The sequence below is a fragment of the Ambystoma mexicanum genome, chromosome 3p (genome assembly GCF_040938575.1).
Source record: "Ambystoma mexicanum isolate Mex_15411 chromosome 3p, UKY_AmexF1_1, whole genome shotgun sequence".
Lineage (NCBI taxonomy): Eukaryota > Metazoa > Chordata > Amphibia > Caudata > Ambystomatidae > Ambystoma > Ambystoma mexicanum.
In genome coordinates, this window is record NC_090925.1 from 435,316,641 (window position 1) to 435,340,600 (window position 23,960).

Consider the following 23,960-nt stretch of genomic DNA (forward strand, 5'->3'; position numbering starts at 1 on the left):
AAACCAAATTGGCTAGAGGGGCAACCTTAAGAGACCCCTCTGAGCCTGTGGGTGCCTCTACAGAGGACCCCACTGTGTAAGTCCTTGTGTTAGTAAGTTGACCTCTAACCAAGGCAAATCCAAGACTAGAATATTAAGTAAATGGAACGTGATTTGGCTCCCATCATTGCCACTCCAATTGCAAAGTCTTTGACCCACTCTGCTTCTGAGGAAGAGATGGATAGACATTTTGAACCCCTATCTAGGTCTGTGAAAACTGGTAATTCCCAAAGCTGGTGGAAAACCAGGGAAGATGGGTCCAAGGCTAAACCCCTTAAAACTGTTGGATCTTCTGTTGAAGACTCCAGTATAAATCCTAGTCTTAGGAGGGAAAAGTCTAAGCCAGGTCTCTGAAGTAGTGGAAGCATACACCCTGCTTACCCACAACCCCTCCAACCAAGATAACAGAGGAACCTACTATTGTGAGAGGTGGTGAGGAGCCATGGAGGCCCTTCTAGGTCTTCCTTTCTATTGACCCCTTGAAAAAGCCTATTGTAGCTTCAGCAGTTGTCACAACTTCTGGAGCACTGTTCACTCAGATCCCCTATACTTTAAATAAGAAAGATGTACCCCACAATATTTGTAGGTCATATAGCTTACAAATGGAAAAACGCCTGTTAAAGTGCCATAGCAAGGGTTGCAAGGTGTCCTCAGCAGGCCATTTAACCGACTTGCAACAAGAGATCCATCCTGGTGAGGATTAGATCCTCATGTCCCTTAGTCTGGGGGGGACGATTGTTAGGGAGAATTTTCAGTTTAGTGCTAAATTCCTCCCACCTTAGAGACCCCTGCACTGTTGCTGAATTTTGGGATTTGTACTTTCAATTGTTTCTTAACTTTGAGTCTCTTAACTTTGAAGTCTGAAAAAACTCCACAGGCATCATCTCTACTTTGACACATGGCACTTTCAGTGCACTGGCACAAGGAAGCCTCTTGGATTTCCCTAAGGATTAAATACTGTCTTGGTTTCCAAGAGTCTTGAAGTGAAATTGAATTTACTTACATTTTGTAACTTTCTAGACCCAGCGCACCCTCTTGCCATAGGGTGCTGGAGGGGTTACTTAGTATCCCCTTTGTTTAGGTTCTGATGTAACATTTTTGTTACCCTTTCTAAAATGACTGGTGGCAATGGTTTACTTTTTACTACCATTGTTTTTACAGTGGGTTGCAATTGCAGCTGCAGTAAGACACCCATGGGTGCCCATTTTGTCAAAATGGCCCCGTCTTTTTTTTCGCCATTTGTTGTTGGAAAGCTCAGTTACTCTGCCTGCCAAATCAGGTTTGGTCCCTTTAGTTTGCCTTTTGGCGGGCTTCACGAGTGAAGCCTGCCTCTGACTCTAGTATGTCTGGCAGGAAGTGAGGGAGGCGCCTGAAACTCCCTGTGCTTAATCCCCTTGGTTACAGGAATGCACCCAAAGGTGATTGGCCGGCTGGCTGTCCTTGGAGGACAGCCACCCTGAAGTGATTGACGCTAGGCTTGAATGAAAGGGAGAAACTTGCATAAAAGCTGAGGCTATTTGGCTTGGAAGGCCGAGTTGACCACTGGACGAAGTAATCTGAACTTGCAAGAGAAGCCTGCTGCAATTCCTTGACCGTTGGTTTGACCGGTGAAGCCCTGCTGCTGTGATGAAAGCTCCAAATTCGTTTTGATTAGAGAAGCCTTGCAAGGACTACCTCTCCCCTTGGGTTGGTGGGACCAGTCAACCCCAAAGTGAACTTTTTTGGACATCCTCTTGGAGCTGACTGTAGTTCTGCTGCTGGAACCAAAGTGCTAGGGAGAGGAACATCGAAGTGGATCGCTTTTAAGTCAGACCTGAGATTGTGGAAGATCCCTTGGACTTCCCTGAAGCAAGACTGACCGAGCCTGAGCCGTCTCAAGAGTGCTGGACCCCAGATGCTAGGAAAGTCTGAAGTGGTATCCGAGAACCGCAGTGTTTGCTGTAGACGCGTGGAGCTGAATCCGCAGAGTGCTGCTGAATTGAAGTTTGCCCATTGCTGCTGACCTTCCCATAGTGGAGTCCCCAGAAGTCCTCCCTCTTTTCGCCACCATTTAGGCCCAGGAACACCAAAATTTGCAGAGCTGTACAGGAAGAGAAGGCAGCTGGAACCATTTCTTCTAACCAAAGGTACTGTAAAGTTTACTTGCCTCTTGTGGTGCAGCCTTAATTGTTCTCAGTTGAAACTTGTCTTGGTTGCCCCTGCAGAGTTGCTTGCAACTTTTTCCCTTGAGCCTCACTGCTTGTGGGCCTTCAAGTGATTTTTTCTTTTTTTTTCTGCAAACTTTTCTAAAAACATTGTGCAAGACTTTTACTTACCTGCAAAGATCTTCACCTCCCCTAGACTTTGCTCAATTAACAATGGCTGTCCTGGCTCAGACGTCTTACCTCACTCTGTGCCTTTACCTTTCCTCCAGGGAAGGGTTCAATTTACTTTGCAGTGGAGGGTTCAAAAAGTACTTACCAGTTTATGAATTACTTAACCTTTGTTGTATTCCCCAATCTAACCTTCGCTCCAAACTCAGTACTGCTCTAAATGTACCAGTGGCAAATCAATATCCAGTGGCCTAGCGACTAGTCACTTGAGGGTGTAGGAATTGTGTGTGCCATCCCCAATGGGTGTCCTCTGATTCGAGAAACTAAGTGTTTTGAAGTATAGTTTTAAGTGTTTTGCTCCCTTCTGAAGAAGGCTTACGTAACTGACTGTTCAATAATTGTTTAATCAAACCGTGAGTGTAAGATTTGATTACTTGTCATTTTGAAGCCATGTAAAACCCTACTGCTCAGATTGACCCCTCTTCATGATCCTGGCTGCTGAGCCACACTACCAACCTGTGTAGTACAGACATATACCAAAGATTGAGTTACCTATTGCCAGGAGGACAAGGTTGCTGTTGTCTCCCAAAGGGTACTGCACACAATCTTGGTTAACTGTTAACGTCTGTCATATTCTGTAACCTAATCATGTACTGATTGTAAGCTAAGAGATCCATTGTAACCACCACACTTCGGTAACCAGCGTTTGGATGCCCCAAAGCTAAGTGTGCTTAACGGTCTAAAAATATTGGACACTGCGCTCTGCAGCACTGACTGTACCCAGCTGCACATAGCCCAGAAAACTCTTTTCAGGGCCTTTTATGCATATCAATTTCTGCCCATTGATGCACCTAAACTAGTCTTACTAATGTCTACCTTGAGAGGTACACAGAAATGCAGTATTTTCAACTTTGTCCTGCGAAGAAATAACTTATGGTAACATTAAAATTAGTACAAAATTGTTAATCCGTTGAGTTTGTTAATTCATAACATTTTTATGAGCAAACTATGCTGAATTTTTTTTGATAATGTATGCCCTGGAGTTTGTTGGCTTAGTCTGACCTTACTGAATCTGAGGTTGAAGTCCCCCCATCACTAGGAATTTAGTGGCTGGTTTGATAAGGGGGGAGAGTGGGAGGGGATGTCAAGTTCTGAGCTAGTCATGTGGTTTTGGTGGTTTGCAGGTTGAAAAGAAGTTTGGCCAAGAGGTTCATGGCCAGGTTGTGGGGGCAATGCCACCTGCTAATTTGTCAGATAAGGACAGTGTAGTGTCTGTGGCATGGCAAGCACGAGGTGGGTTCCTGCAGCCAGGTTTCGGTAATTGCTATAAGTCTAGGTCGCTGTCATGGATGGGCAAAATATTAGTGGGCACCTGTTAAGGAAGTCAGATGTGTGGTGCTCTGTACTCTCCTGGTTCTCAAGTAGCTCCTGCTTGAGTGCTCCCTGACACCGAGGAGCTGCTCCTGCTCATCGAAAAACTTGGTTTTAACCCATGTGTGCATTGAGTCCAATATTCAGAGCATTATGAATGTGCAATTTCTTCTGTCAGATTCATGACTGCAGGTTTGACATTTGATCAAGTTTGTCCAATTCCTTCTAGAAAGCAATGGTGCTTGGAAGACTTTGAAATTGGCCGCCCCTTGGGGAAAGGAAAATTTGGCAACGTGTATCTTGCCCGTGAGCAGCAAAGCAAATTCATCCTGGCATTAAAGGTGCTATTTAAATCACAACTTGAAAAAGCAGGAGTTGAACATCAATTAAGAAGGGAAGTTGAAATACAGTCTCATTTGCGGTAAGTTTATTCTTCATGCATATTTCAGTTCTTCATGCTGATTAGTTTTCCTGTCTCCTGTTTATCATTGGCTTAAGGTGTTCACAATCTCATCTGAAAAGGTTCTTTTCAGAAATTTGGGCTTTAGCTTCTTGGTCTTTCAGATGCTGTAAAGACTACCAAACGACTTACTTGTAGTGTGATTCTGCCTCCAGTCTGTTTCTGAGAGAGGGCGACATTGACAGCAGGTGTGTTAGAAGTGGGTGGGTGAGGGAGTTGGCGGTCCCATTGACTTTACAAATGGTAATTTTCCTGTTCAGCTCTCGAAGGGCTCGGTGATCAATTAATTTTCACACATTTTTGTCAAACAAAGGATAGCATGGGATGATCAGTAAGGCAGTCTGGGAGAGCAGGAGTTTGGCGTTTAGGCGCAGCAGTTGTGAAGATTTTTATTACCAGTTTGAAGGATTTATTTTTTCTTGTTTTAGGCATCCCAATATTCTGAGGCTCTATGGCTACTTCCATGATGCTACAAGAGTGTACCTTATTTTGGAATATGCTCCTCGTGGTGAACTGTTCAGAGAGCTTCAAAAACGTTCGAAGTTTGATGACCAGAGAACTGCTACAGTAAGTCTATTCACTGCTAATGAGCCAGCTTCTAGCAGATTGCTAGGATTGGCTAATTGTGTTAAAGGTGGCAACTAGACGGCCATCAATTGACTAGCGTGGACTTTGATGTCTGAATGAAATGGTATTGCTTCCTATTTTAGTGGCTACTCTTCAGTTTATAGCGGCCACGTAAAGCCCTTAGCTGGTTATGCTTTTGACTATTGGAACATAGCCCAGTAAGATTTGTGTTGGGTTCCTAACGAGTGGAATGGCTGAGTATCCCTGCTTTTCCAGGCCATGATGTCCTCTATACCTTTTCAGTGATTAGTGTGTTTTTACCCATGTTATTGGCCGATATTGCAAATGGTAAATGTTTGCTTTTGCGATCACAAAGTAATTCTAATGCTTTGTGTTAAACAGTATATCACAGAGCTTGGAGATGCACTGTCCTATTGTCACTCGAAGAATGTCATTCATAGAGATATCAAGCCCGAGAACTTGCTACTTGGCTTAAATGGAGAATTGAAGATTGCGGATTTTGGATGGTCTGTGCATGCCCCTTCATCTCGGTAAAGATTTTATTTACTTTCTGCGGCTGCTAATGCACTTCTCAAAGCCTGGTTAGCTGCTATGAGGAAGTAATTTGTCTTGATATTGTAACTGTTTGCAGAACTGATGCAGAAATTGGTCACTGTTGGGTAAGATTTTTGAAGTCCAACTGGTGTGGGATTTTACAAGACTGATCTGCTTGTTATTGGAGACCCAACTTTCAACATAGGCCTGTACTACACAAGTCGGTAGTGGCTGAGCAGCCAGGCTTATCTTAGAAGGGGTACTGTGAATATTTTACATTGATTTTAATATTAAATCATGATTGATTTAAATACACAAAGCAAATGAATTGCTGTTATGCAGCAACTAATAGTAACATCAAGCAAAATTTCAGAATCCAGTTATTTAAGCAGCAATAATGCAGGTGAGTACGTTCTTTTTTGTACTAAAACATTTCCTGCACAGTGACCTCAGTTAAGGTCAGTATTAGCACTTCTGGTTCACCATACAATATTGAGTTTGGTAAGTGTTGGAGTAAAATAGGACGCTGTAGCATTGCAACAAGTCTTTGCTCCCAAAGGGATTTAGGAATGTGTGTTACACAATTAAAACCTTTATAGGGAACAAGCACTGCAAAGCCAGTAGCGTTCAGAAAGGCTATCTTAGTTCTGATGCAATCTTAGAAAAAGCTAGTTGGACAGTCATCCAGGAGTTCAAGAGAGCCTGAGTGGCACAAGCTGTTAGGCCTGCACAAGTGAATTGCAAAAGGATAAAAGGAGAATAAGAAGCACTAGATTTGGCTAAAGGTGGATAGCCCCACAGTGCCTCAGAATTGAATCAGATGTTCAGCTGACTTCCTTCTTGATGCAGCGATGCAGACCCTTGTTCATGGACCTTGGTTGTGGTGACAAAAGGACGTCTGGCAGGCCTCTGCAGCAGCACTCTAGAGTGACTCTGCATTAATTGATTACAGCGGCTTTGGCGCCTTTTTCTCAGCACACAACCAGAACAAATATCCTTGTTTGGAATTTCCTTGGTCCTGTATACTCACACGGATGCCTGCAAGTTTCAACTGGATTCTTACTTTGGAAGACGTTGCATTCATTGGTGGTCCAGTTACCCTGGGTATTGGGACCCAGGAAGGTCGCAGCGACACAGGCGTTGGCCCAGAACGAATGGAGTGTTGAGGCTGGTTGGTCCCAGCCTAAGGGAGGAAGTCTTCTTTTGGCGAGCTTCCCTGTCTATGGGAAAATTGGGTCAGCACAGCTGCAAGGCTTTGTCCGTGTCTCTGGCTACACTCTGCATATTATGAATTGATGTTCCAGTAGTCTACTCTATGCAAAAGAAGTTGGATGAACTCATCCAGCTAAGTCTGGCGCTCACCGTGAGAGCTCTTGGAGAGCTCGTTTGTTTATTTTGATATACGTTTGTGCAAAACTAAATAAAGGTTTGAACCAACTGGAAGTTCGTGTGCAACTTATAGATGTCCAGAGAGGTGTTAGGAAAAACTCAAAATTGGTCTCATAAATAGTTCTTGAGTCACTAACTGATGAACTGCTAGGTATTTATCAGGCAAGAAGCAGACTTGTTAAATTTTTCGTATGGTGGTTTTAATGCCAATGCATTTCGGAGCAAATCTCCTTCAGGGCGTTAACCATACTGTTAAATTAATTCTTCAGTTATAACCAAATATCATAATTAATAAACAAACCAAAAAGTTTCAACAAAAGGATACATTGGTCCCATGTGTGGGTAATCACATCACGTAAATGCAGGTCAAAGGTCACAATCCGCCATTTTGGAAATGATGAATCAATGTTATCAGTAAATGAAAAGGAGGAAAATAACATGGTATCTTTGTTAGATAAATATTCCTTCATGGTTGTGCAAATAAACTAACAAATCCACAGTGCTATACATGTCTGAAATAAACTTGTTACCTTTGTTATCTCCTGTGGTGCTTAACACCATTCTGGAGTACAAAACTCTCTGCATTCAACAGTTCACCCGCCAGTTGTCTAAACAAAAATAACAAATGCTCAGCGAATTGCTATCATTAGAGAACCCGTGCGTACTATTGAGCTCCTTGAATCAATGCTCGCCTGTTAAAGTCTTTCAATCTGTGGCCGTTTCTGATGAACTGTAATTCTACAGCATGGAGACTGTTCTAGCGAGCCAGCGTCGCGTAGCGAAGCACTGACCAAGCTTGTATGCGGGTTCCTATGGCAACACTATTCATCGTGCGCTATCACGTGGCATCTGGCCTACGTAGCGACGCCTCGTGCCCTGTGTCCCCATGGAAACAGGGAGACGGGACGGTCACGGTGTCCATATGAGTAGGTTCTTCCTCTGCTCATTATGATCGCAAAACCATTTACATTGCTGCAGTATTGAGCGTTCATCTAGGGATGTACTTAAGAATGTCATAACGCATGGAGTAACACTAATCAAACCTGTATGCAAGTTCCTATGGCAAAAACTGGAGCCTGGGCAGGCTTCATGGCTCAACCATCTCCGAAAGCACCTCAAGACCTTCCTCTTTGCTTCTGCCTTAGCAGGGGAGAAGAGGGGCAATCTGTTCCTCTTGCTCGGCATCGTGCACCTGGCCACCCTGTGTCCTTTGGGCCCCGGTACCTGCGCACCATGGCTTTCTCCTGAACTGCCTCCGGGCCACCCCTGGCTCTGGGATCTGTATCTGCACCCATACAGTCCCCCACTCTTCCTCTGCACTTCTCCAGCATGGGGTCTGGCATGGATTCACATGCTCATGAATATTCCCCGTCAGGCTGGGAATCCTCGGTAAAGAAAAAACCAGTATCAGTTTCGTTTATGATCTGTCTTTCGTAGTAATAACCAATCACTGGTCTCTGCGTCATACTGACCACAGCCAATGACTGCCCTCTACCTAAGCACCGCCTCTGGCAGCCATCTTCAGATTTTTACCGCACGTTCATGTGTTGGGATCCTCGTGCTATTGCTCTCGAGCGTTAGGGCTATTTTTTTCACGTTTTTTTCTCAACTTCGTTTTTTCCGGTCAAAAGAGCCTCAAGCTCCACTGACTCTCCATCCGATCAACGGGGACCCGTGTCGGATTCGTCTGCGCCCCTCAAGGGTGAAGATTTCGTCGAGCTACGTTTTGGAGGACTCCAGAAGCTTCTCAGGCCCGGACATGGCCCAGGAGAAGGGAAGCTCGACGCCCGGAAAGCTGTTCAGGATCTGCCCTGGATGCCAGCTGCAGAACGTCTTTGAGGACAAACACTCCTGTTGTCTCTACTGCTTACATGAGGACAAGACGCACGTGGAGAAGGACTGTGCATTTTGCGGCAATATGTCGGAGCGGACCATGAAGGACCACCACCAACGCCTCGCCAACTGGCTGGTAGGGAAGAGCCCGTCAGGCGAGAAGAGGAGGAAGAAATCCGAGCGGTCTTCTAAGACCTTTGAAGACGCCCCGGCGACGGGGGTCCAACACAAGGCCAAGCACCGTGAGTCCGCTGGCACCGGGAGCGCCGAACGGTCGGGCTCTACGGGCGCCAGGCAGGGCGCACCCTCCCCGGCACCTTCAGCCACGAGCCAACGCTCTGGGTCGGGTAAGAGGAAGGGCGAGCACCCGGCGAAGCTCCTGGAGAGGCCCCGGTCGAGCTCGAAGGCCCCATCGGAGGGGGAGCGAGGCAGTGTCCCCTCCCTCAAGGATAAGGCGGTGAGCGCACCTAAGGTGGTGAAGGCCTTAATCCATCCGGCCAAGCCCTCTATCGATACTGTCGCGGCGGCCCTGGCTCAGCCTGTGGAGGCTACACCAGTGGTGGCGACCTCGGGGCTCAGTCTCCCTGCCACCTCGGAGGGAGTCCTCGTTTGTGCCCATCGATAGGACCCCCGTGAAATCCCCGGCGGGGAAGAAAAAGGGGGGGCAGGGCGTCGTAGATTCGGCTTCAGAGGAAGAGCTGATCGAGGTCTTAAGCCACGGCCTTGGCGTGGATGAAGACCGGCCCGTCGGGATGGATCCCGACGCAGGTGACGACAGCGTCGAGGGTGCCGACGGGGCCCCTGATCGCCCGTCGGATTCCCCTCTGCCAGCGCCGCAAGACAACTCGGCGGCCATTTTGTTGGCTATACAGTCCTTATGCTCAGAGATAAGGACGAGACTACCGTTGCCGACGGAGGAACCTCTCCCGTCGGGGGATCCTGAACCGGGACCTTCTGGTGTTCCCCCGCCCAAGAAAAGGATTCACCCTCCACCTCCTTTTCAGCCGTCGCGACCCGTCCAGCCCTCCTCCCCGTCCACCCGAGGGGATGATACGGGGACTGACACGGCAGCGACGGGTACGGACGACGAGGTATACGACGAGGATCTCCCGTCGTCACCTCCCACCAGGGCTTCTCGGCCCGACGAGATTGGATCGTTCCACTCCATGATCGCCAGGGCATCCGAGCTTTTCCACCTCTGCCCTGAGGAGGAGAAAAAGGAAGGATTCCTTTATCAACGGCGCGAGGCCAAGAGGAAGACGGTCCTCGCGGTGCCTCTACTGGACGACATTTGGGATGAGGGCCTCGCCCTCCTCAAGAACCCTTCCACGACGCCAGCTAGAAGAGACCGGTACGAGAAGAAGTACAATACTGGCTCCCCTGCTGGACTTCCTACCGGACGACAAGAGGGCGGATGCCCTGGAGATCCTACAGGAAGGTGAGGTGGCGTCGGACCACGCCATCACTATTGCGACGGACATCGCCGACACTGGGTTTCGCCAGTTGGGCAACGGCGTGTGCCTTAGGCGGCGTGGATGGCTCAAGGCTACGGACTTCCGTCAAGACGTACAGACCAGAGTCCTGGACATGCCGTTCGATGGGAACAACCTGTTTGGGAAAACAGTGGACGATTCCCTTCAGGCCATTAAAGCGGACACTGAGACGGCCCGGGCCCTTGGGGTTCTACAGCAACGACGGACGCCCTTTCGGAGCAGCGGAGGGAAGGGCGCCTCCAAAGGTTCCGGCGGCGGTTTCTCTACCTACCGTCAAGCGGCCCGCTCGTCGTCTCAGGAGGCCTACAGAGGACGAGGCAAGTCTGGCGGACCCCGCCGTCGCCAAGGAGGTCAAGGCGGCAAAGCCTCGTCGAAACAGGATTGAACCGGCCGTGGGGTCGGGCCCCCACCGAAGCACCCCGGTGGGAGGCCAGCTGGCGAGCTTCGTCAGCGTGTGGGAGTCCATCTCCACCGACCGTTGGGTGCTGGACGCCTTAGCCCGGGGCCACGCGCTCGAGTTTCAAAGAAGGTGCCCGCGTGTCCCCCCGTGGCCAGGAAAGAGCTTCACGTCCCTCAGCTTCTCCTGGAGGTAAAGGCGTTGCTCAGGAAGGGCGCCATCGAACCCGTCCCAAAGAGGCTTCGGGGCTCCGGAGTTTACTCGAGATACTTCCTCGTGAAGAACAAGATGGGAGGATGGCGCCCCATCCTAGACCTGCGACGTCTGAACAAGTTCATCAAGGCGCAGAAGTTCCGGATGGTCACCCTCCAGCACGTCCTGGGTCAGCTGGAGGAAGCAGACTTCCTGTCGTCGTTGGATTTGGAGGATGCCTACTTCCATATTCCCATCCTAAAGGGGCACCGAAAATTCCTCAGGTTTGTGGTCCAAGGGCGTCACTACCAGTTCAAAGCCCTCCCCTTCGGACTACGGTTGGCACCCAGGGTATTTACCAAGTGCCTTGCACCGGTGGCGGCGCAGCTGCGCCGCGAGGGGATCCACGTCTACCCCTACCTGGACGACTGGCTCATCCGAGCCAAGACTAGGGAGTTCGCCGTGGAGCACACGGCAATGACCGTCCAACTTCTCACGGACCTGGGATTCTCCGTGAACTACGCCAAGTCCCACCTGGTACCCGCGCAAAACGCACTGTTTCTGGGAGCGAAGCTCGACAGTGTCCCTTCTGGCCTCCCCGTCGGAGGAAAGGACCAGGTCCATCCTGGGCAAGGTACAGCGGATGTTGGTTTCCGACGCGGCCAAGGTGAGGTCCATCAAGTCCCTCGGAATGATGTCTCCTTGCATCTACCTCATTCCCATGTGCAGGCTCCGGATGCGCCTGTTGCAGGAGTTCCTGGACGCGCGCTGGATCCAAACGACGGGCAGCTTCGAGGAAAGGATCACACTCGACGAGAGTTTCCGCCGAGCAGTCTGGTGGTGGGGCACCCGCGCGCATCTGACGGCGGGCATGGACTTCCAGACCCCAGACCACCAGGAGACAGTGACCACGGATGCCTCCCTGGAAGGGTGGGGAGCGCACACCGAAAATCTGCACGCGAGAGGCCTCTGGCTCCCGACGGAGAAGTCCCTCCATATCAACGTCCTGGAGCTCCGTGCAGTGTTCTGGGCCCTCAGGTCCTTCCTTCCGTCCCTCAAGGGCAAGGTGGTGAGGATCTTCGCCGACAAGGGCGGAACCAGGTCCCCAGCACTGTCCAAGGAGGCGCAGGACCTGCGGCATTGGGCCGTCGCCCAAAGGATGTTTCTGGTGCCGTTTCATCTGGCAGGGATAAAAAAACACCATCGCCGACTCACTCAGCAGGGAGCTGCGCTCGTGCCACGAGTGGGAACTACGGCAGGATCTAGTGGATCGCCTCTTCCGACGGTGGGGCACACCCCAGATCGACCTGTTCGCGACGGCGACGAACTCCAAGTGCCGGAGGTTCGCCAGCAGGTTTCCCCAGGCGAGGAGCATGGGCGATGCTTTCTCGTTCCCCTGGGAGGGCCTGTTCCTCTACGCGTTCCCTCCTTTGCCACTGCTAATCCGGCTCGTCAACCAGCTCAAGAGGTCACGGTGCAGGATGATCCTCGTCGCACCTGCGTGGCCGAGACAGATATGGTTCCCGGACCTTCTGGACTATCGGCGTCCCCGCCAATCAGGCTGCCGGTGGACGCGGATCTATTCTCCAGGGAAGGAGGCGCCATCCTCCACCACGACCCGAAATCGCTGAACTTGCAGGCCTGGCTCCTGCAGCGCTAGAGTTTGGAGGATACGCCATACCGGCCGACTGCAGAGAGGTTCTTGCAAAGGCCAGGGCGTCCTCGACTCTTAAATGCTACGGACACAAATGGAAGAGGTTCTCTGTCTGGTGCCACGCACAGAAGATTAACCCTCTACGGATTACGGCTCCCCAGGTACTGCCGTACCTGCTGACGCTGGCCAAAGCTGGACTGGCACACGCGTCCAAGATTAATCTTGCTGCGATCTCCCGATACACCAGGACCACGGGCCAGACGTCCTTGTGGTCTCGTCTGGTGAAAGAGTTCATGAAGGGACTGTTCAGATCGTTCCCGCCGGTGAAGGCTCCGGCCCCGGCGTGGGAGCTCAACGTGGTGCTGACCAAGCTCATGGGACCTCCGTTCGAGCCTCTGCACTCGGCCCCGTTGAAGTTTCTGTCGTGGAAAACAGCGTTTCTTGTGGCCATCACCTCCGCACGACGGGTGGGAGAGATCCAGGCCCTTTCCTGCAAGGCCCCGTACTTGACTTTTCACGACACGAGGGTAGTGCTCAGGACGCACCCCTCCTTCATGCCCAAGGTACCGTCGGACTTCCATCTCAACGAACCCTTGGTGTTGCCTGTGTTCTTCCCGTCGCCTTCGTCGCCGGCTGAGAGGACTTTGCACTCGCTGGATGTGGCTAGAGCGCTGAAGTTCTACGTGGACCGCACGAAGTGTTTTCGGAAGACGTCACAACTCTTTGTGAACTTTGGACCTGTCAATCAGGGGAAAGCTCTCTCGAAGGCTTCCATTTCCAGATGGATCTCCGGCTGTATCATGTACTGTCATCGGTTGGCAAACCGACCGCTGCCTGGCCGTCCGAGAGCCCATTCCACCAGAGCGATCGCAGCCACCACGGCGTTACTTTCTGGTGTGCCCCTGCTGGACATATGCAGGGCTGCTACGTCGAGGTCGACGCACACCTTCACGAAATTCTACTGCGTCGATCGGGATTCCAGGGAGGAGTCCAGGGTCGGCCAAGCAGTGCTGCGCAACCTGTTCGCCTGAGGTGAGCCTGGTGAGGAGGTAAGATGCTTAATGTTGGGTTTGATGTAATGCTTAATGTTGAGCCTTTGCCACCTCCCGTGGTTGTGCATGTGTGTACTGCTATGTATTCTTTATTCATGAGCATGTGAATCCATGCCAGACCCCATGCTGGAGAAGGAACAAGTTACTTACCTGTAACTGTTGTTCTCCAGCATGGGTCTGGCATGGATTCACATGCGAACCCTCCCGCCTACCCCTCTGCGGCTCTTCACTTGGTCATACTGCCACTTCACGTGCTTCCAAATCTGAAGATGGCTGCCAGAGGCGGTGCTTAGGTAGAGGGCAGTCATTGGCTGTGGTCAGTATGACGCAGAGACCAGTGATTGGTTATTACTACGAAAGACAGATCAGAAACGAAACTGATACTGGTTTTTTCTTTACCGAGGATTCCCAGCCTGACGACGGGGAATATTCATGAGCATGTGAATCCATGCTGGAGAACAACAGTTACAGGTAAGTTACTTGTTCCTTATCAGATATACCCTATCTGACTAATCATGCACTTGCCAGGTGTCTGGCTGCGCTACCCTTTTGTCTTTATTTATCCCACATTATTTATTCTGTTCTGTCTGCACTTTCCACATCTACCCTCCAACGCACTCACCCCCCCCCCCCCCCCCTTCCTCCCTTTTCCTTGCATTTGTATGTTCTTAATGTCACTGGGCCTACTAAGATTGTATTTTTGTTCTCCCTTGTTCCCCTCAATTTGCTTGGTCGCACTCTGAAACACTTGTGTATGAGCGCAATATAAATAAAATATATCATATATAGGCAAAACACACAATGGACTCGAACCTGATCTAAACAGAAAGCCCGAAGGAACTAATAAACGAGAGGGTTAAAAAAGAACTCTGGGGCCATTTTGGTAAAATGGCCACCCATGGGTGTTGTACTGCAGCTGAGAAATCGGCCTGCAGACACTTTACAAAAGGTAGTATAAAAACTAACACTAACCTGAATGTCTGGTGGTCGAACAAAGTTGCATGATAAGTGGTAACCTCCACCTCATTTCCTTCTTGCCAGCAGTGGAGCCATCTCAACTGCCTGCGAAGTGCACCAGGAGGCTGAACTACATTTCAGCAGGCATGACAGACGTTAAGTTAAGCCCTGTTGGGTTGTGGAGCATTTTTTTCTTTATTTTTGAAATCTCAACAAAGATGCTTTATTGCTCTGGCTGTGCCCACTTTTCAGCAGAAGCGCTCTCCCGCCCCTCCACCTGGTCCCAGGCTCATTGGTCTTTGCACTACCTGGCCATGAGGTGCTTGGCTTTCTGCTCCTTCCAACATGGCCTCCTATAAGCGCTGAAAGGCCTGCCCACCTTCTGATTGGGCCCCCCAGTAGTGCCAAATAGGGTGCTGGTAGGTGATGGCCGCCCCCTGAACAAAGGCCCCGGTTGGTGAATGGTGGGACTCCAGAGGGTCCCTGCCCCTCAACTAGCTGTAATGATGGGTAACACGGACCTGATCACACCGCATTCACACCTCACATGAGTGATGAATGGACTTCCACGGTCTTCCTTTCCTCTTACATTCTCTTGCATCTCCTCTGACCATCCTGCAAATTGTACTTGTGTATCTCATTTCTAATCATTTGTTAGCAGTTTCTTCTTTCCTACGCCACCCTCCTGCATTTCACTGTGGTGTGCCCCATTTTTAAATATCGAATTTAGGTGTGCTCATCCTACTTTTTCCTTCTGTGCTCACTGGTTACTGCCTTTCCCACTTTTGTTACCCCACTGTTCCCTGTCATGTCCCCTTTTTCGCCTACTCCCTCCCTTGCCTCACACGCACCTCAGCTGCTCTGCCTGGTTTAAGTATACTACATTCTGTGCCCCTCCATATGGAACTTTCTATCTCTCCCATCTTCTCTAACTGCGTCTCTTCGTGCGCCAACCCAGGCCTGCACATCGCTGACAACTACATTGGTTCTTCTGTTATCAACATCCTCTATCGTTCCTTCTCCCGACCTATGGACTCATTCTCCAGCATGGGGTCTGGCATTGATTCACATGCTCATATTCCTTGTAGGGCTGGGAATCCTCAGTAAAGTTTCATTTTAATTTGAGTTCTGGGTCATATGCCTGCCCTCTCCCTAAGCCCTCTGGCAGCCATATTCTGATTTTTACTGCACATCCAAGTGTTGGGAGTCCATGTGTTTCACTCTTTGAGCTTTCTGCATTTTTCACACTTTACAAATGTTTTTTGTCTGATCAATCCTGAGCATGGAAAAGTTTGTCGGCACTTCATCGCCCCTCAAGGGCATACTCGTTGAGTGTTTCGTTTCCAGAAGGCCATCTGGCCTAAACCACACGCCGGACCATGTCGGAGAAGGGGGTGGGGGGGGGGGGTCCCCCCTCTTCAAGCTCTGCAGCAGCTGCGGTTTGTGTAATGTTTTAATGGAGGACGAGCATTCCCAGTGCCTTCGTCTTCATCTGACACACAAGGAGGAAGATTGCGAGATCTGCCGTGTGTTTCCCAAACTCTCGTTCGGCACGTCGTACTGGCGGTGTGGCTTCAAGTCAGGGCCTCTACCCCATGTGGTTCGCGGGGGCATGCCTCATCTGGATTCAGCCAGCCAGTCAGAGCAGGCTTCTAAATTCTTTGAGGGCGCTCCACCTGTCGGGGCCCAAGATGAGAAGCGCCGCTAGTCTGCTGCCATCGGTCACCACACAAGCAGGTCCTGCAACGGCCAAGGCGCAATGTCACCATTGGCCTCCGTCACCAGCCATCGCTCCAGCTCTTCAAAGAGAAAGTCAGCTACCCTGGGTAAACTGCGGGAGAAGCCGGAGAAGGCCCAGCAGTAAATGATGACCTGCCTACAAAGGACCAGGGGACCCAAGCTACATTGTCCACTATAGTTAGTGGTGGCCTCAATCTTTTCATAAAGCCTGTCTCTCCAGGCCAAGTGGGTTGGGGGCAATGAAAAGCCTTCAGGAAGGTGACGTGGCGTTGGACCACGCCATCACTGTGGCCTTGGATATTGTGGACACTGGGTTCTGCCAGATGGGGAAACTAGTTTTGTCTTTGTTGTGGCTTGCTCAAGGCAACCAACTTTAGACCCTTGCTAAGGTGAAAGGTGCTGACACAGGGTACCTTGGTGGCGGCCAGAGTGGCTCTTCGGCCAAACCAGTAGACAAGACTCCGTAGAAGAGGATGGTGAACCTTAGCCAGAGACAGACCCTGCAGGACCGGAAAGAGGGGTTTATGGGGGGGGGGGGGGGGGGGGGGATGTGGTAGAAATTAGAAATCCAGGGCACGGATATTTCTTTTGACGAAGAGGACATTGTTTTAATTCACACCATCCCGGAAGAGGGTGGGGACAACTACATCTAGGAGATGCCCACCGGTGACTATGAAGATGTCCATAGGGACAAGGACAAGGACAGGGGCCCTGGGCCCAGTGACCCTACTTCCCAAAGATCAGTCGCTGGATATTCTCTCGACCCGCCACACTCTGGTGTCGGAGATTCAGAGAAGGATGCTGACTACACCTCCACTGTGAACCCAGTTGTCAACAGGGCCACCACCGCCTAAGTAAAGGAGACATCCTACACCTCCACTCCGGCCATGAAGAGAGACCGGTTAGAGAAGAAATGCCAGGTCCAGAGTCTGCACCCAAATGTTTGCGGTCTCAGCCATCACCAGACTTGGTAGTCTCGGCAGCCGCTCAAAGGAAGTCGTCCAACTCATCTCCTTCAGCATCTGCACCCCCGGGCAGCAAGGGGAAGAAACTGTACTAAGTGTAAAATATTTTGTTGTGAGGATGGAGATTAGTGTGCCGCCTATTTACAATAATCACTAGCTCTTGTTAACACTTATGTCTGAATGCAAAGCTAATTGAGTCATGCCAATCATTTGTCTAGTACAGCACCTGCTGCTAATCTCAGTTGTCGTTTTAATGGGCTGCTGGCTCCTTGAGTCCATGTTTTAGCTTGCATTATCGATTTTATTCAGAATTTAGCTATGCTTCAGTCTTAATGTATCATGTCAATTGGGCTTTTAAAAGCACATTCGGACCATTCTGGGTCCGACCATACATGACCATCCCTTTTGCTTATGTCTCCTCAGACTTACCAAGTGTCTATATTGAATATTACTATCATTATCAAGAAATGAGGCAGGCCTATTTGTAAAGCACTTGTGAAAGAATCCCCGGGGGATGTGGGCTCACACCTTACATTTAGTTTTTACCCATATGGGTAAAACGGGCTGCATTCCAAAACATGGCGCGAGTCATTCTGCCTGTCCATAAAAAGGCACCTGTAATGTGGCCAATTATAGAATGCTAGACGTCCAAGGAGGCGCTGTTGCGCACGAACAAAGATGGCGGCCATTAGGGAGAATTCTCTAAATGTGCTAATTGTCCTTACCCTTTGAGACCTCCAGCAACTTTGCTGGATTTCTGGGATTAGATTTTTTTTTACCTGGGAAGAGTGCCTTTTTTTTCCTACTCCATGTATTTTGTGTTTTACTTTTGTGTTCTTTGGTAATGGAGTTTTTAAAGCAACTCTAGTAGCATCTGTCACACGGCACCTTCAGTGTAGTGGCACAGGGATGTCTTTCAGATTCTCCAAGGTTTAAATACCTTTCCTGGGACTGACTATCTCCCAGGGCATGTAAAGTTAAATTGACTTTACTGGTCTCTTTAAATTTACTGACCCAGCACACCCTCGCTTACAATAGTGCTGGAGGGGTTGCTTAGCTTCCCCTGAGTCAAAACACTCATGTAACAGTAAAATGTTACCCTTTCCTACTTTAAATGGCTGGTGGCAGTGGTTTAGTTCAACTAATGTGATTGTCAAAATCAGGGGTAGCCATCTTTTTTCACCATTTCTTTTAGGAAAAGTCCTTGTGTATCTGCACGCCAAACCAGGTTTGGTCCCTTTGTTCATTGACCTTTGGCGGGCTTCAGTGCTGAAGCCCTCCTCTGGCGTAGAGTGTCTGGGGTGGACAGGATGTACGGGAGGTGCCTGAAACGCCCTGTGCTTGGTCTCCTAGGAGACCTGAATGCACTCTGGCGTGATTGGCCGGACAGCCAGGCTGGAATGAATGGGGGGGGGAACTGTTTAAAAGCAGATCTCTGGGACTTGGAAAGGAGTCGACCACTAGAACAAAAGAACCGAAGAGGGGAAGGAAGAGGACTGCTGCAACTCCTGGACGTCTGAAGCCAATCTGCAGGTCCGAATTGCCTGAAACTCTGACAGAGAAGCCCTTTAAGGTTACCTTGTTCCCTTGAGTTTGATGGGAACAACCAACTCGCAAGCCACCTGGATAATGTCCTACTCTGGTCGAATTTTCTTAAAGTGGTGTTGAAAACCAGAAATATCCAGAGGGAAGGAAACCAGGGGGACTTTAAGGCACTCGCACCTTAAACTGATGTCTTGCCACAGCTTTTGGCCTCTTGCCCGGGCAGTGCAGGAACCTCCCGACTTCCTCCTTGTCCCCACAACTGAAGCTCAGGAACAGCGAGGAACTGCCTCAGCTACAGCTTTCTTCATTTAAAAGGTACTGTGCAAATGCAGTCTGGAAATCTTTTCGGCCATTGAGAGTGCATGAAACTTTTCTCAACTACGAAGGCTTGGCCTTCCTAAACATTCGTCAAACTTTTCACCTAGCCAAATCCTTTATAAATCTGTGGCAAAGACTTAACCGTTACATACCTGAACTGTGCTATACTATACAAAAGACTCTGAACCATTGACTTTGGCCCAGGCCTATTGAGAAGAATTACTGGTTGTATTTAACTGAAACCTTTTGCCCTGCCTATGAATGTATTTAGGCTGTGTATTCTTATAACCTTGTCTTGGCCCTCCCTTAAGGATCTGGAGTGCCGTTTTGCTCACTTAATTTTTTAGCTAAAATAGTTCATTCACTTGTGATTGAGCTGCTCGTAATGATGTAATGTTTTATAAATGTATAGAAACCGTGAGTTAGTGTTTTCTTGAATCACTGTATTGGTTGGTCCTTTGTGTAACTTGTTCTACTGCTCACTTAAACTCTTGAGATAAGTCTGGCTGCTCAGCCATCACTACCACTTTACTGTGTAGAACAGGCTTGTACCAAAGGTGAAATTGTGCTTATACTTGTAGTCCTTATTACCTGTAGTGTTCCCTAAGGGTACTGCAGGTGATTCTGCCTAACAGCCGCATGAGTTTCTGCTCAGACTGCCTATCTGCTTCATACGCTGTGAATTACTCAAATCTAGCACAACAAAGCTTCACACTTTAATGGCAGGATGACTAAACACCCGACATCCTAGGGTACCAGTTTGACATCTTAAGGTGCCTCCCTGCTCCGATTGGATTGTCTCGCCTCTGTGGCCTTGCTCGGCGGAAGATTAGGACTACAGCAGATCACCTCCCCTGAACCCGCCGCCACTCTGTTTTGGATGACTGGCTCCTACGTCCGCCTACACATGCGCCCTGGGCCGTGTTGGCCCACTTACAGTGCCATTCGAAGACATCAGTGCATGACTGTCCTTTCCTTGGGCTATGATCCGCTCTATGGCGGTGCTCTGCCTGCCCACTTGGCTGCAGTAGAGTGGCAGCTATTTCTGTGACCTCTGTAGTGTGAGGAATCCCTGCCAGCCCAGCTTCGTGGGGTGGCTGGCGCCTGTGCCCTTGGGGCTGAAACGCGTGACCTGTGACATTCCTACTTAACCAGACTGCTCCAGGCTGGACTCTTGGGACGGGAGCTCCGCCTGCACCACGGGTGTGCCCCGCTTGTCACCTGAAATAAAGTTTTTTTCTCTTCTTGGGGCTGGCTCCTGCCTCGCAGTGCCTGGAGCACTGTTTCGGTGGGATACAGCCGCCTCAACCCACGGATAACTTGTGTCCCCCACCCTGCTGAGAATCCAGAACGACGACTTGAGATATCAGGGTAGAAGTGAGCCCACGTCTACACTAGGCGAACAGTGTGACCTGTGCACCACCTGCTCCTGGGGTGACCCTTATCCTCTGCCATACCCACTCTTACTTGCTTTGCATCTCTTGGGTATCCCCCAGAGCACCGGGGGCCTGATCTGGTGACTTGCTTTCACCTCGAGCAGTGCCCTCCCATCACCCTACTTTAGATGCTGGGGGCCATGTCCCATGCTCCTGAGGGAGCCCTAGCCCCTCTTTCAATGGATGGCCCATATGATCCCTGGCCTTCAGCGTGGAGCACCAGCAGCTTTTTACATGAGGTAAGGGGCAGGACTACTCCTACACTGAATGTGCAGTGTGAACTGGGCACCATAGTCTCCTGTCTCCCAAGCATGGGATTCCGATTCTCTCCAGTTGCCTTGTAGTCTCTTGGCACCCGCACTTCCTCTGCTGGTTTTTGTAGAGGGCCGCTACACCAGGTACCTACTGTCTGGAACCCCTGGGGGGTGTGGCGCCGTAGATCCATATTGTGAGGAGTGCTGCATATAAATATCTTGCCCACGGATCCTCCCACTCGACTTGCATACACCGACCCCTGACCCCAACGGATAGAGCTGCCCAGTTGGCTTCTATCCTTTCTTCACGCATGGTGGGGGTTGAACCGACTGCCCCACTTTTTCTGTTCACTGGTACCAGCGCAGCCCTGAGGCATCTCGCTACAATTCCACACGCAACCCTGTGCGACCATGACCAAAGGGGAAGGCAGGAAACAGGGCTCCATCAGCATGTTCGCCAAGTCAACACCAAAGCCTACCAAGGCACATCTAGATGCCGTACTCCCATTGAAGTCGGGCAAACCTGCAGAAGATGATGTAAGATATGCGAGAGGAGTTTACTACTCTGGACAACCTGAGCAGGACCATTAACACTATCAAAACCTGGATGGAGGAAACTGACACTCGAGTCACCGAAGTGGAGTCTAGAGTGAGCTCTACCGAGGGTATTGGTGAGACCAATCAACTGCAAAGTAGGCCCATCTGGACATCCTCTGGCTGCACCCAAGTGCCAGGAAGATCCTCCGGACTTCCCTGAAGCAGGACTGACCAAGCCTGAGCCACCTCAACAGTGCTGGACCTCCAGATGCGAGGAAAGTCAGTGTTGCTATTTGCTGTCAGACGCAAGGAGCTGAAACCCTGAAGAACCGCTGAATTGAAGTTTGCCAATTGCTGCCGCTGACCCTCCCATTGCAGAGCAGGAGTCCCAGACGTCCTCCCTCTTGTGCCCACGACTGAGGCTCCAGAACAGGATCTGCAGGGCTATACAGGCACAGAAGCCAGCTGGAACTATTTCTAACTAGAGGTACTGTGTCTAAGAGAACTTACCTCTTGTTGTGTAGCCTTACTGCTCTCATTTGAGACCTGTCTTGGTTACCTTGCAGAGTTGGTAAAGCCTTGCCCCTCACAAGCCTATTGGCTTGTGGACCTTCAAGTGTTCTATTTTCAACAAACTTTTCTAAAAACATTGGAAGACTTTTTACCTACCTGCAAAGATCTTCAGCTCTCCTAGACATTGCAATTAACATTGGCTGGCTCCCTGAGAGACTTGCCTTTGCCTCTGTGCTATATCTCCCCACCCCCTCCCACCCTCAGGAAAGGGTTCAACTTATTTGACATTGGAAGGTTTTTAAAAGTACTTGTTTGTGATTTTTTTTGTTAACCTTTGTTTTATTCTTTTACTATTTTTGGCACCAAACTCGGTATTAATGTACTGGTGATAAACCAATGTCGAGTGTCCTAGCTATTTAAGTCACGAGAGTGTAGGAAGTCCCCAATGGGTATAATCTGATTCAGAGAAGCTACTTGTTTTGAGGTGCATTCTAAGTGTAACATATATTGCTCCCTTTTTGAAGAAGGCTTATATCACTGACTGAAATAAATTGTTTTATGAAGAAACCTTGAGTATAAGTTTATTTGCTGCTACTGTGAAACTGTCACATTACTGCTCACATTGAACCCTCTTGAGATGAGCCTGGCTGCTCACCCACACTACCAACCTGTGTAGTACAGACTGGTGGCAAAGGTTGGGTTCCTATTGCCAAGAGGCCAGGGTTATTGTAGTGCACCCAAAGGGTACTGCATACAATATTGCTTAACACTACACAGCCCTGTGAAAATTGGCTGCTAGTTTATGCTGATCTGGTTTTGGTTGACCATACACCAAAGTCTACAAAGCTTGTTCACTGCACTAGGGAGAGTATGCAGATATCTGATTATCTATCAACATAGAGAAAAGTAAGACGATGAAATTTGCCCCATCGCCTGAAAAACAAAAATGTCTGCAAATTAAATGGATTGCATCTTGCAAGTTTTTCCACCTACACGTATCTAGGCATTTACGTTCAGGATACTTTGAAGTGGGAAACACATTAACAGCAGCAAGTGCCATCTCTCAATTCATAGGTAAAGTGGTATCTCTATTGACTGTTCTCCTTCTAAACCAGACTAGTTTGCTCCATCCTTCTATGGAATCAAGTTATGGGGACACCAATATGGTGCTGCATTAAAGCGCTATGCAAGCTCAATACTGTGAAACCTGCTTTGCATGCCAGTCACTGACAATACAATACCTATACTTAAAATTTGAAATTGATGGCCTCCCGTCAGATTTCATTGTGAACAGTGTTTTATGGCAAAGATTGTTAGCGCATGCTGTGCGATAGACAACTGAAACTCAATGGGGACATTAGGTTCACTCCCCTCACTCTACAGTGGCAAACTGGATGCTGTTCTCAATCCGCGGATGGTGTATTGTATGTGATTAAGGCTCGCCTGAAAGATAGACTTTCGACATAGCAAAGAAGAATCTTGTCAATATGTACTCCAGCGGTAATGGTGCTTGCTTTTGTGAGCACATCTCGCCTCATTAAACCCTCCTACGTAACTGCTTAGCCCAACAGTTCCATTGCTAGACAGTATCTGTTCAACTTTAGTATAAGAGAAGCTTTGATTACCCAAGGGTCTCGTCAGCTATAGTGTGCATCTATTGCTTTCGTTGTCTGTGGTACCCAACGCATTGACACCATTGAGCATCTTAACTGTGTTTGCAAAATATATATCAGTTACCTCAAATGCTATAATAGTGATTCGAGGGGATTGGGTCCTCCGACGTATTCCATATCTGACATGTAATCACCACAGCTGTGCTGCTTCAGAAACTTTTTTCGGCTTCTGCGTCGATGCGCCGTCGTCGAGGACCTCCTCCGACGTCATCCGATATGATAAGTAGGACGCACGACGCCCGTAGCCTCAGTTCCGTTTTTTCCGCGAACGTGTTGCTTCGTGAATCTCGGTTAACGCCTCGACTCTTTGGAGTTCTGTTCTTCTCGGTTCTTCCAACCTGTTCGTTTTTGTGAAAATCCTTCGTGTGAAGATGTCTTCTACTTCGTCTTCGACCCCGCGTCCGGGCTTCAAGAAGTGCGGGAAGTGTGGGTCCAAGATGTCGGTGACGGACTCGCACGACGCCTGCCTCTGATGCCTCGGGGAGGCCCACGACAAGGATGACTATCGACTGCCAGTCGCTCACGTCCAAAGCCTTACGCGAACGTTGTCGTTAGGTCAGGTGTCCAAGCCCCGGAAGTCGAAGTCTGCGGGACTTTCGACGGATGATTCGAGAGGTGACTCTCCGCGTCGTCAGAAGTCTCGTGGGTCTCCTTCGAGTCGGTCTCGACACTCAGCCTCTTCGAGGCATTCTTGGAAGCGCCGACACC

The 23,960-nt window shown here is 49.5% G+C and overlaps 1 protein-coding gene across 2 annotated transcripts in view; it reads left to right on the plus strand.

Moving 5' to 3' along the window:
* AURKA (aurora kinase A) overlaps positions 1-23,960 on the plus strand; it is a 129,647-nt gene that overhangs the window by 59,331 nt on the left and 46,356 nt on the right. For both annotated transcript variants that reach the window (XM_069651120.1, XM_069651121.1), the window contains exons 5-7: positions 3,952-4,143; positions 4,611-4,749; positions 5,152-5,300. In XM_069651120.1, the coding sequence (XP_069507221.1) occupies positions 3,952-4,143; positions 4,611-4,749; positions 5,152-5,300 (480 nt within the window). The remainder of the gene's footprint in view (positions 1-3,951; positions 4,144-4,610; positions 4,750-5,151; positions 5,301-23,960) is intronic.